The following is a 14,138-nucleotide window of genomic DNA, read 5'->3' as shown; positions in this document are numbered from 1 at the left end:
GGAACCTGGTTCGATCGTCGGCTGCCGTGTCCCGTCCGTGACAAGTTACGATGAGCTTGTGTTTTGAAGTGCCCCTTTGGTTACTACTGTTGTTTTTGGATCAATCTGGATATGCCCGAGACACTGTATACTTGAAAACCCCAGCAGAGTTGCAGTTTCAGAATTTCTCATACCGGCACGGCACGTTTTATTCCAACTACCATATCACGTTTAAACTCACTTAAATCTTTCATCTTACCCGTTATCGCAATGAATTGCACACATGCATCATCCCTACGTATCTGCCCTCCTGTTTTATATCGCATGGTATAAACTCGGTGACGCTGGTACTGAAGGAGCAGTCCATTTCGTGAAAAGAGTGGTGAGCCTAATGAAGCGCTCGCTCAGCATTGATAAGGATGCGTATAATGAGTGCTGACGTAAAATATTTGCAATTGAAGAACTTGTTAATAAGGAACGGAAAGTGGGACGCCCCACAAATTTTTAATTTTTGATTCCTCACCTGTCACTTCTCAATTCCTTATGTTCATCCCCTGTCTTAGTTTATTTTTCATCCTAATACCATAACTTTATTTCTTCACCATCCACCCTTGAGCCTCACATTCATAAAATAACTACAAGGCATACTGGAAGCGATTACTCTTTTGCACTATTTATTTACGATCACAGGAGAATGACTGACAATTAATTGAAACGGAACATGTAGCGAAGTAATGCGAGCTATTTCTTTACACGTTTGTAGTCAGCGATATTAAGAGCTTTTGGTAATTTTATTATAGACACTAACTGCTTGTTGTTTTTCAGGATGAAGAAGGATCACCGGTATCACTGGACTGCCCCCGAGGTTTTTGGTCCTGCAGGCGTATTTGACTGCGATTGGTGAACGATGTTGAGGAAGGTGCGGTCTCTCCCGTTGATCCTTTTCTGGACAACTGTGATCAGTAGTGGAGCAGAAGGTAATAAAGTGCACTTGAGCGGTGATATAATCTTAGGAGGTCTCTTTCCCGTGCATCAGAAAGGTATTAGAACTAGATGTGGGGAGATCAACAAAGATCGAGGTATTCAAAGGTTAGAGGCAATGTTGTTCGCAATAGACAAAATCAACCAGGACCCGCTCCTATTGAAAGGAATAAAACTCGGTGCTATCATCCTCGACACGTGTTCCAGCGATATCTACGCCCTCAACCAGTCACTGGAATTCATTAGAAACTCTTTAAATACGGTGGACGCGTCCTCATTCGATTGCCAAGACGGTAGTTCGCCGAGGTTAAAGTTCACTAATAAAGCAATCAGCGGTGTTGTTGGAGGTTCATACAGTGAGGTGTCACTACAAGTCGCTAACCTCCTGAGGTTGTTTCGAATACCGCAGATTAGTCCGGCATCCACTGGAACAACCCTAAGTGATAAAACCAGGTAAGGTCAACAACTCGAGGGAAGTAAGGTGACATTTCTTGTCTGTAAATCTATTAGCGGTACACGTTGGTTGCATCGTACTTAGTGTCACCATGCGTACAGTGGCTGCAAATGCCTGTGCGATGTATTTTAGTTTATGCTGCCATAATTCGCCAGAAAGGTTTCGAATACAATGTAACTTTAAACTAATTGATTGTGTATACCTCCACGTGTAGAATTGATGGTAATTTCAACAGTTCCATTGCGTATCCGAATTGTTCTGAAAGCTTGAAATTTCTCTCATAATGAAAGATGGAGGCAAATAGTTTTTCCCTTGAAAACAATTCAGTATTTGCCATGCGTTTATCATCTTAATATGCTATAAAATTTTCTTAAATGATGCAGCAGGTATTAAAGGGATTGATCATTCTAAAATTGGAAATTTCGTGTTTTGACCCGCCTTGAAGATATCGTTCAAGTACAGATATAACGTAAAGGCATTTGTACATTGTACGCGTGATGAGGCTGTGCACGTGTGATGAAGTTGTCTCCCTATACTCTGATTACTGTTAATTTTTAAAATTACAAAAATTGTGTATTTGTGAATGTTCAAAGTCTCTTATTAATATAATGAAATTTCTCCAGTATTTCTAGTTTTTTAATTACTAACTACATACTGTACGTATCTTTAAACTTAAGGGACGCAAATTATATCTGAGAAATATACCCCCTTTCTATCATCTGTACATTCGTTAATGGTTTGAAAGCTTTGCCTTAATAAGCACTCGGACTTCATCTGTTTCTAGAAGCTACTTAGCATCCTGCTAAACAAATCAACAGCAACCAGTATGACTTACTTTTAGTCATTCCTCAGAAAAACCCACCTTAATATTTCGCACTTAACACTTCCTTCTCCTCCTAGGATAATTTTCCCTCGTCAACGTATCCGAGGGGGTTGAAAGTTTTTGATATAACCATAATCAACCATCGAAGTTCTTCTGGACGAAAGTTAAGGCCACTTGAACACAATCTATTGTAGTAAACTAATGCCGAGGTAAGTAAAGAGATCAAAATAGTCAGAGTTGTCAAAATTTTGGACCCTGAGTAGTCTTTGACCTTTGTCTTTGAATAATCTTTGACTTTGAGTGAAAGCCCAGCTATACGATGTTTGATTGTATTATCTCCATTGGGGCAAGACAGCGAATAATAGGAAACTGTTGAACCTAGACAACAAACTGATTAAGTAATAAATAATACATTAATATCTGCACTGACTTACCTGAAGTGTGGAGTTATTACAGCTGGTGTTCAGCTGTCAACGCAAAGTCAGTCCTGATACTCAGCAAAATATGGGAAGCTCTAATACTCCAACATTGCGAAATTTAAGACAGTATCGGCAAAATTCCTTTCGTATTGATTGTAATTCAATGTTTGCATCGATAAAATCTAGTACATCTGATTTATAAGTCGCGATTTAAAGGTGGGGGAACCTTTGTAATACACAGACAAAGCGCTTATGAACTACGACATTGGCAGCTTGATAATTGTAACAGGTCAACAGCTTTTTCTTCACGCATCGTTCCAAGTCTCCACTTAACTCTACCTACGCACATCCGTTTTCTTCGGCAGCAATTTCAGTGAGCTTTCCTCTTTCAAAACGTGAACTCATCACTTCGGTATTGAAAGAGTCATCCAATGAATACGGCTCATTCTGTTCATCTGGAGAATCTCCTGCCCTTTTTTCACCACACTGTGACCTTGTACAGTTATGAGAACAGAAAGATTTTCACCGCAGGTATTGCCTGATATGCAGTTTTTCACTTTCTACTATTTTTTTCTGAAAAGGAAAAAAAAAACTATGTTTGAGCGTTGATTTCTGTTCATCCCATTTTTGTCACTTGGAGGTCACTGATTTTATTTTCCACTTATACGTTTGTTCAGTTAAACTACCTTTAAGGCGTATAAAAATGTTTCTTTTTGAAACAATTTTAAAAGGCCACCCTTAGCATTACTTTATTAATCTATATACAGTATTCCTTCTTCAAAAATCTTTCGACTATTGTTGGAACTCTTCTTGGATAAAACCATTAGAAAACCATCAATTCTACTTAAGTATGAAACTTAATTTTTAGCCAATGGATCACTTCTTCCCCTTGTAAATTGGAATTAAGATTAGAACATGAAGAAAAGAGAGACTACATTTCTTATGAATAAAGCTGTGCTGATATGAATCTTCTGCAACAATTTCGTAATCCTTTGGAACATGAAAACGTTAAACTAACAAAATCTCTTTGGTATTTAGGAGTAATTTCCCTTCAGTTTATTTCTCTTACAATTGATCCTCGTAGGTGTTAAAATTGACCCACGCGTGGGTCAAACTCACACGAGCATCAATTTGGCCCATATTTGTTAGAATTCAAATTATGCCGAACCTTTTGGTGAGGCCTCTTGGCCTTCAAGCCTTTTCAAAGGTAGTTATTTCTCTTCCTTCGCACGAATTCTGAAATTCATTAAAAAGGAAAATAGTCTACCCGTTTCCAACACTATAGGGTCTGATTTTATACCCAATTTTTTCATTAAATTTTCATAAATGCTGAAAAATATTTGTGTAATAGTTTTTTAAAGGTTTTCTCCTGCTGCTCTTTTGGCTTCGCAATAATGTCTTTAAGTCTTATAATATTTGCCCATGAAATTCTACTGTATTAAAAAAAAAAAGAACTGATCCTTTTCATCTGTCTTCATTTATTGATTAAAGAGAAAGAATATTCTGAGAAGGGAAGTATATACCCAAACAGACTTAGGAAAGGATTTCTGCATGTGACGAAGTCTTGTTGCGTATCGTGGGCATTTCTTTATCCCAGCTTTCTTTATTGGTTAGCCAGATTTCCAAAAACTTGGTTTCATTCACCCTTTTGCGTTGCTGGTTAGAATCTTTGCATTTAATTTGAAGGAAAATATCATCAGCCTATGCAACTAGGTGGGTAGATGGAGGAACGTGGAGAACTTCATGATGAAAAGAATATCTAGAAGAGAAAGAGAAATGAAAAAAATATATATCTAGGAGTGAAGACCTGAAGTGAAGAATCTATGAAGAAGTGAGCCTTGAGGTACTCTTCTGAAAAAATCACGAATATTCGAATCAAACTGATTTGGATGAATGGATAATCTTTGAGTAGGTTAATTTCCCTCTCAAGCCAAAGCTGTTGTTGAGTTTGGTGAATAGCAGATTATGATTAATGCAATCGAAAGATTTAGATAAGTCTAGGAACAATGCTATTGCATAGTAGCCTTTTTCAAGACTATCAAGAAATGATCCAGGTTAATTTATTGGTTGCATTCCGTAAATTTCATACCCTAAGAAAAAATTCTCGTTCATGTTTGAACCATCCTCAGAAGAGGCACGAACACCATGGCATTCCGAGGTGTGTACTGTATGTGTGTATCGTAATAGATGACCTTGTCTGCATTCGTTATATCCAGCTATTTATACAAGTGTGAAATTAAAACTTCAAAGACTAATAACAATTCGATTTGCGCTTCACAAAAAAATCTTAATTATTTTAAATCGGCGTATACTCTCCCAGAAGTACACTTAAAGAGAAAAATATTTTTAAACACACTTCTGATGTGTCTGATACCGCTCTACCAAGCTTCTTTACATAGGGGAAATCTCACTCCTGAGCCCATGAAGTGTCATAGACATGCATGAGCCAACAATACAATTGAGTTCATTTTTAAAGTATTTTTCTTTTCTTTTAATTTCCTAGGTACGACTTCTTCGCCCGTACGGTTCCCCCAGATACCTTCCAGGCTATTGCATTGGTGGATGTTGTCGAAAGATTCAACTGGTCCTACGTGTCCATTGTGTCATCTGAAGGACAGTACGGGGATTCCGGAATGACAGCGTTTCAGAGGGAGGCACGCGCAAGGAATATCTGCATCGCAATCAACGAGAAAGTCCCTCACTCGGCCACTTCGGAAATATTCGACCAGATTTTTCAGAATCTCCTGCAGAAGTCCACCGCCAAGGTGGTGGTTCTGTTCGTGCGCGCCGAAGACGCACGCGGCGTCTTGGAGGCCGCCAAGAGGGCGGACACGGAAAATATTTTCACCTGGGTGGCCAGTGATGGATGGGGGAAACAAGAGAAATTAGTGGAGGGTGTGGAGTCGGTGGCCGAAGGTGCAATTACTGTTGAACTACAGTCGAAGGTCGTCGAGGAGTTCGACTACTACATGAAGAATCTTACTCCTCTGTCCAACAAGAGGAATCCCTGGTTTTCAGAATACTGGGAGAGTTTCTTTTCGTGCAAAGTACCTCAAAGTGGCGGCGATGAAAAGGCAGAATCGCCCGTTTGTTCGCCCAATCTGGAACTGACCGGCAGTGTTGGATACACTCAGGAGTCGAAGGTACAGTTCGTTATAGATGCCGTTTACGCATTCGCCCATGCTCTTCATACAGTATGGACAGAACTCTGTGACTCCCAAGAGGGAAACTACTGCGACGCCATGAGGGATCTCGACGGTGGAGAGCTATACAAAGACTACTTATTGAACGTGTTTTTCACAGGTAAGTTCGTAACATTGTACTCACATATTACTGTCTTCTCAAAACTCGAGTGTTTAGCGACACTGAAAACTCAGTGCCATTAAACAAGCAAACGACCAAGGAATTTATAGGCACGATAGATTAACACCCCATGACCTTCGTTATCTTGTCTTTAGTTCTAAAAGATACCCAATGGCAAACGTGTGACTCAGTCACTTAAAACAACAATGAAAATAATGCCCATGATCCTGAAAGTGCATTTTAAGTATTCATCACTTTAATTCAGTTTAGATTCTTACAGTCCCAATTTAAAAATAACTGCTGCTTGCTGGTGTTATTCGGGTAAAGACTTTTGTATAAGTCAGTCTCTGCCGGTAAGATGCATTTCACGTTCTTTTATGGTTAATTCTCGCTTATGAGTTATTTTCAATCGTTAAGTGTCAGCAAAGTACATGTTTAGTTAAACTAGAAAAAGTAAAAGAACTTTCCAAAATTTGTAGCTCTCTTGAACATCGATAATCAAATTTAGAAAAAGTGTCCGCCAAAGATGAAAAGATATACAATCTGAAAAACTTTGAAAAGATATACACGTCTAAATATATCAACTAATTGTTTAACGCATCATATATAACTTGTTTCATGCATTTATCTCTTTGGTAGTACCTTAGTGCACCAAAACACCTCATTTTCCTCTCTTACAGATATCTCCGGAAGCCAGGTGAAGTTCAATCAGCAGGGCGATGGTCTTGGGCGCTACACCATCTACAATTACCAGTATCTTCCCAACAAGACGAACAAGACGGCGTACGAGTACAAGGTAGTGGGCAGGTGGTTTGATGGGCTTCGTCTGGACTTGGAGAATGTTTCGTGGTCGAAGGGACAGCGCTCTGTTCCCACATCCGTGTGCAGCTTACCGTGTAAAGCAGGAGAGGTGAAGATCATGCAGTCGGGGGATATCTGTTGCTGGATCTGTCACCGGTGTGACCCTTGGGAGTTCCTCGTTGACGAATTTACCTGTCAGGACTGCGGCCACGGCCGGTGGCCGTACCCTCACAAACGCAGCTGTTACGATCTGATTCAGCAGCATATGCGGTGGGACACTCCCTTCTCCATCGTGCCGATGGTGATTTCGTCGGTGGGGATCATCCTCACTACAATCGTTATCAACATTTTCATCAAAAGTAACGACACCCCCATAGTGAAGGCGGCAGGTCGTGAACTCAGTTACATGTTATTGGGCGGCATCCTCTTCTGCCACTTCATGACTTTCGTGCTACTGTCTAAGCCCACCCCAATCGTATGCGGCTTTCAGCGATTCGGCGTCGGATTCGGTTTCTCCGTTATGTACTCGGCCCTTCTGACGAAGACCAATCGAATTTCTCGGATATTCGACAGTGCCAGGAAGTCGGCCAGGCGTCCCAGTTTCATCAGCCCCAAATCGCAGGTCCTGATCACCCTCGTGCTGATGTTTGTGCAGGTGGCAGCTACTGCTGTGTGGTTCATCATCGAACCGCCGGGGACCCATCAGTACTACCCAGATGGTAAAAGAGACGAAGTGATCCTCAAGTGCAGCATAAGAGACTCCAGTTTCCTCATCTCTCTCACCTATAACATGATCCTGATCATTGTGTGCACCGTGTATGCCGTTAAGACTAGAAAAATTCCAGAAAATTTCAACGAGTCAAAGTTCATTGGTTTTACAATGTATACAACATGCATCATCTGGCTGGCCTTCGTACCGATCTATTTTGGTACCGGAAACTCATTTGAGGTATGACATTTCTCAATTAATGATATTATGATATTCTTATGTAGCAGTAAGGAATTCACCCTTTGAAGTTTAAGGCACGGTGGCCATGTTTATCGGTCTCGGGAGGATGCCGAAAAATACGGCCTCCTCGGAAGTCGGGTTTTCATCAACAAAACAGCAACCCGACCATGGAATTTGCAATTTACAGACACAATACGCTGGCATTGCGATGAGAGATCGTAAGGACTAAGAACTTAATGGTATAGTATTTGTTGATATCGTAACTGTCATTTAACCAATGTTATGCAAATAATCGCAATGCTTTATGGGATTATGTACGCTGTGGAAACCGTATCCTGTGGTTAAAAGCGTTTAATTATTTAATTCCAATATGCTTTAATGGTAAAGTATATAACTAATAATTTTGGGTCACTTGTTAATACACAATTTGAAAAATTTGCTTGCCTGTCCGTTCGCAATATCCTAGATCTCTAAAAAGCAAAACTTGGCATGGTCTCTTTCATCTAGAGGAAAGTTAAGGGCTATGTTTGCATATAAAATTTGGTTACGTATCTGATGACACTCTTCCATGGGCCTGTGTAATCAAGTCGTAAAGTAAGCAATGTAAATAAAAAAATATGTATTTTTTTATACGTAATGCCAAAAGTGAAAAGTGTACAATTTTAAACCGACCAGATTATGTCCAATCCTAAAGCAAATCCATGAATCGATGTTTTCCGAGACCATCCAAACGTTATCTCACAAAACAATTGTGCACTCATCGACCAAATTAGTTAGACAGCGAAAATGATATATTAAGCTTGAGAACTGATTTTTTGTTTGCATTTATCCGAGTGTGTACTTTTCTAAGACTTAGTCTGCTTTTCTTCCAGGTTCAAATCACCACTCTGTGTATTTCTACATCCCTGAGCGCCTATGTGGCTCTCTTCTGTCTATTCTCTCCAAAAATATACATCATCGTCTTTCATCCCGATAAAAATGTTCGCAAGCTGACAATGAATAGCGCCACATATAAAAGAGCACCAACTAGCAGTACGTGTGGTACTTCAGCAAACCACGGTAGGTAAACTGAGATATACATCTTCCGTTTCATGATGAAAACTTGATTTATTTTTAACGTGCATTTCCCGTTTTATGTTGTAATATTGACATTTCCTCAACCTTCACTTATCCTAGGAAATGGCTTTCCACCGCTTTCCAGGATTCGAAACCAAATCCCAGGCCGATTACAGATTCAATAAAGAATTCAGAAATGTTCTCACTTTTATTTAAGAATTTGGAATGGGTGGGTCAAAAATTTCTTTTAAAAAATATCGTGACATCAATAAATCTAATTTAATATAACAACACAAGACTGGGTTTTGGAATGAATGAAGTTCTGCGTTTGCTACTCCCAACTGGAGAATTAGCTTTCAAGGTGCAGGTGATTGATATTCCAGAAGTTGTAGCTGTTTCAGTAAAATAGATTTCGTAGAAGTGGGAGGTGGACTGTATTGTACTACTTTCAACAAAACCACGGACAGACTTTTAATAGGAAAAGTCTTTAAGATATAAGATAAACTTGTGGTGAATTCCAGTATTAGTTCAAGACAAAGAAATCTATCATCATATAGCGAGCGGTCAAAGAGAATAATGGTTATCCGGTTGCGAAAGTTGGAGGGATGATAATAAAATACTCTTGTTTAAATGTCCTTTATGCCAAGCACTGTCGAAAGTCTTAGAATGTTGAGAGCATCTATTTGAGATTCTCCAAACGTTTTCAAGGAATATACCCAAAGATGAATAACAAAACCAAGATATCTCCAATGGATTGATACTGTTGGAATCCATATTGGCATGATAAATTAAATGGAAGGTTTCAAAAGAGTATAAGAGTTGGAGGTTGTTGTATTTCGACATTACTTTGGAAAGAATTGAGGTGGACAATGGCTACTACTGGGATTTGTCACTTTTTAATGGAACTGGCCAGATATGAACAAATTTCCACACAAATGTAAAAATATCAGTGGAAGAAAAGAGTTGTAACTTAAACTTATTGGTATCGAGACTGTTTAGATTTTCAGGATTCTTTATGAGTTTTGTCCAAAAAACAAAGAAGAATTAAAGGGAATTGTCGGTATAGTAAGAGGATATTTAATGAAGATCGCCGATGCAAGAGTTAGAGTACAGGCAAGATGATAAAAAGTCAGCTTCATATTTAGGCGAGAATGCAAAAGAGCAAGAGCCAAAAGGTTGTAACTTAACTGAAGAATGTGGACAAAAGTTGTGGCCAGTACCTTCAGCAAGAGACCAGGAGAATCGACTATGATTAGCATTTTTACAAGAAGCAAGGTTCTATTCTTAGCCATTTCAGAATAGTGTTTGGAACTATTGATAACTTTTTACAACCGTTGTCCCCTATGCTCATCATCAAAACCCCACAGATTTAGAGACAAGGCCACATACATTTACTGGGGATTACTTCACCTTCTAAATTTTCTTGGCATAAGCAAAAATATTGCCACCTTTGCGTCTAAACAAACTGGGTTTACGTTTTCGCTCTCGGCTTTAATTTTCTTCTAAACAACTACTTTCTCTGTACAATTCTCAAATGCGCCCTACCATGGATTATTGTCCCATTATCTCGGGTTGATTCTCTACAAAACCTTTCTTAGGCTTTTAGAACCCTCAAAAGATGGCAGTCGGGTTAATTTATAACCTGTCTCTCTACTCTTCATTTTGTTTTTGTTGAATATATTTTCTAAAGATGCTTCTGTGAGCATTGTTCTTCTGAATTGGCATGAGTAATTTTCCCTCTCTTCCAAACAAGTCAGAACACGTGCCACAACCAGTTAACATCCATTAGTAATGGATGTTGATTGGTTGTGGCACGTGTTCGGACTGGTTTGAAAAGGAGAGTGGGGGAAACTACAGATGGCCACAATCAGTCTGCAGCTGCAAACTCGGCTTGCTGCACCAGGTATTTGGATTCATCCGACCAGCACATTCGTTTCCATTTCTCCAGTGTCCAACCAGCGTGTTGCTGACACCACAGCATTCGCTGTCAATAATGATCGACGACGAGGAGAGGGTGTCTCTTGGGTTGTCTGCTGTGGAACTGCATACGTATGAGTGTGCAGCACATCGTCATTTGGGATATTCTTCCATTCCCCATGTGTGTCCACATGTCCACACATGTCCATTCCCCATATTGTATTGCGATGTCAACTGTCGCACAGTGATTGATTGCTGTTGAGCCCGTACAACGTGCTACACCCTTCGCTCACCACGAACGCCCATCTTGCACAATCCTTTACAGGTCTGTCGGTGGGAGGTGGTTTAACCCATTCGACACCATTCTTTGTACGCCTTAACCAGAGTGGCCTGTGAACAACCGACAAAACGTGCCGTTTTCGATGGAAGCACCCGACGGAAGAGCTCCACAATAATGCCCTTTTGAGACTCCATGGTATGTTTCCATAACTGCTGCTTATTACTTTTGACTTTCACGACCAGATGCAAATTACCACTGCTCTAGAGTATGAAGCTGTTCACCTCGAGCTGCAGCATAGTCCATTATGGATACAGGTGATCATAATTCAGTAATCACTGAGTGTATATCAGGGGTTGAAAGAAACCTTAAAATGATGTACTCCCGAAAGCGCTAGTGATTTTATATTCCGGTACTTATTTTTATTAGTATGTATATATTTAGAGCTTTCATCTAGTTTATCTTTTATATATATATAAATACTTTTACAGGGTTCATCCCTACAATAGTACCTGACATATTGAGATAAAATTCATTTCCTTTTTACTATATTTTAATTTCTAGAGATTAAAATTTTAGTAATATCTTTAGTTGGGCGAGAAATATAGTTCATTATGAAATACTTTATCAGTACTTTAATATTGTACTCTTAGAGCTTTAGAGGGATGTAGTCATTTAATTGTACAGATGAAACTTTATAAATTTATTGGCTATAACTGTGGAGAAATCATTTAATTTATGCTTTTTTATTTTTATAGGTTGTAATGCAGAACACGTAAAACTAAATTTACAGTCAGCGCCCTCTAAGCTTCCAGTAACAGATGCTGAAGAGAAAGACAGTTTGGCATCCATGTAAACAGAATTGTATAGGGGCCAATTAACAGTCTAACATTCCTTAAGTCATCCACAAGAGAATCTTCCGAGGACACGATATGCCAGAATCTGGAGGCAGTTTTCTTGTATTTGCCTGAGATTCAGACTGGAAAGAGGTTTCTAACTATTGCTATGAAGGCAGGAAAAAGGACTTGAACAAGAAGTTGTTGCACCAATGGGTTATATACTCCGCAAACAACACTATTGGCTCTTACTGAGAAGCCAATCCTGGTTTGTAGAGCAAATGCGTAGCTCTTATGCATAATAACAAAAGAAGAGGAAGAAACGATGGTAGATTTATGAGGCAAAGATTGGGGTTGGATAATAAACACTTATATTGCAGTGGTACCAATATTGGCGTACAGAGGACGCCATTAAAATAGCTGATGGTTAGGACGGATTTCCAGTGGCATAGTTTTTTTCAGAAGACTAAGAGAATGGGGGGGGGGGGGCGGAGAGAACGAGAGAGAGCAATAAAAGTATCATACTTAATGTAATAAATGGCATTAGTTTTTTTACTCTATTCTAATTCTGTTTCTTACAGGTTTAGTGGTATTATGTAAAAAAAGGTTCGACTCTTTTTTTTTTTTTTTTTTTTTTCCCCCAAAGTTGACATCGTATATTTAAAATGAGAAACCGGCAATGGAATGAATAAATGAGTATATAGTTTCGGACGGGTTTTGAGTATAATGGTTGTTCAAACGAAACATGAAGTGTGGGAATCGAGAATGATGGCTATAGTTTGCATGCTGTGAACAACTTGAATTCATCCAAATGCGTCCACCATGCATTGCAGCAATATTTGAATTGAACAATTGAACGTAGATTGAACAATCAGTGAATATTTGTCACATGACAACGTTTACTTAGTCCTTAATATTCAGGCCAGTCTGTGGTTGATATAGATGGGAAGTCCCGCAACACCTTGCCTACAGCCTTGACCTGTCGCCGTATGATTACCAAATATTTGAACTTTTAAGATGCTCAGAGGTGTGACTTTCACCCAAGAGGTGAGGAGGACATTAGTTTCACCCGGGGTTACACATTGCGATGGGTCTCGCTGGTGATAGGATAGGACCGATCTCTCAACGCTGCGAGTGTTTACTTTTAACCAAGACGCGTCTCAGAATTCTTTATTCCAAAAATCTATGTTTCATTTGAACGACCCTTACGTTGTGTATTTAAATCATTACGTTTTATTTGAAATTTAAAAGTAAATTAAAGAAAAAGAAGCCCAAATATTGAAGAATGTGTTAAACAACTGTTAAACTATATTTCGATTTGAGTATTTAAATGACATTTTCTCCAATGAAATCATGCATATGAAGAAGTGCACAATTTTTTAACGACGTAGTTGGAGTAATTTAGATGCACGGTATTGATGCTAATGAAATCGTAAAAAAAAAAAAAAAAAAAAGGTATCGTACTCTCCGAATTTTAAACAAGAGCACAAGGGGTAATCCGTATGTCATGGTTTAAAATTTAGAAGAGACCATTTTTGATATTTCGGATTTTTATGATACCAGAGTGGTAATAGTCCGAATTTCGGGCTTTTACCGAAGATTGGTAATCCTACTGGATTTTGGACTTTTACAGTAACTTGGACGAGTATTATATCTTATGTAGGGCGGCTCCTAAATGTTAGTTCAACTCTGTCTTGGTTGAACGCTGTGACGATTCATAAGTCTGTAGAAAAGCCAGAAATGTGTGCCCTGGTGGGCAGCATAGGTGGTAGAATCGCCGTCCTACTACGTCACACTGGATGAGAAAAACTTGAGTTCGAATCCCGTTGATCACGCGAGAAATGTCTTTTTCACAACTGGCTGAGTTAGTCAGGCGAAGTTAACATGGTTTTCTTCCGGAAACTCGTATATTCGTCCAGCAAACAGAAAAATCAGCCTCAGAACACACGCAATTTACAGACAATATACACTGAGCAATATGGCCTTAGTCGCTGATGCTCTTAAAACAGAAATGGGTGCAGTGTTATGTTTGTGTTGTTTAGTTGTTTCTGGGCACTGTGCTACCAAGAAGGCGATCATCTGGAAAGCCTCTCCAGTACCCGCCATACCACGGGAAGGCGGACCACAACTATGCGTGTACTGGGAGAAAAAACCATGCTACCCCGCCTGAGACAGACTAACTCAGCCACGTTGTAAAAAAGACCATAAATTCCTTCCATCATTACTCTAACTCGGGTCTTTTCCATGCGAGGTGGGGAGGACGGCTATTCTATCAACTGTGCTACACGAGAGGATAGGATTAATACGCACTGATTCCTCACTCAGGGAAAAACGCTAATGACA

General features: G+C 39.4%; 1 protein-coding gene across 1 annotated transcript; it reads left to right on the top strand.

Moving 5' to 3' along the window:
- The first annotated feature begins 826 nt into the window (after positions 1-826).
- Positions 827-12,278, top strand: LOC150078098 (metabotropic glutamate receptor-like). Its single transcript, XM_090385433.1, has 5 exons — positions 827-1,413; positions 5,160-5,959; positions 6,640-7,709; positions 8,582-8,768; positions 11,718-12,278. The coding sequence occupies exons 1-5, from the start codon at positions 887-889 to the stop codon at positions 11,813-11,815; spliced, it is 2,682 nt and encodes an 893-aa protein (XP_090241559.1). The 5' UTR covers positions 827-886; the 3' UTR covers positions 11,816-12,278.
- The last annotated feature ends 1,860 nt before the right edge of the window (positions 12,279-14,138 follow it).

The sequence above is a fragment of the Mastigoproctus giganteus genome, chromosome 11, assembly GCF_048544385.1.
Source record: "Mastigoproctus giganteus isolate SK-2022 chromosome 11, ASM4854438v1, whole genome shotgun sequence".
Lineage (NCBI taxonomy): Eukaryota > Metazoa > Arthropoda > Arachnida > Uropygi > Thelyphonidae > Mastigoproctus > Mastigoproctus giganteus.
Note: the sequence above shows the minus strand (reverse complement) of the source record. Positions and strands in the feature narration are given on the sequence as shown.

Coding starts and splice junctions, on each gene's coding strand:
- LOC150078098 (XM_090385433.1), top strand. CDS start 887: ATGTTGAGGAAGGTGCGGTCTCTCCCGTTGATCCTTTTCTGGACAACT. Junction 5,960..6,639: donor ATTGAACGTGTTTTTCACAG/GTAAGTTCGTAA, acceptor CCTCTCTTACAG/ATATCTCCGGAAGCCAGGTG. Junction 7,710..8,581: donor GTACCGGAAACTCATTTGAG/GTATGACATTTC, acceptor CTTTTCTTCCAG/GTTCAAATCACCACTCTGTG.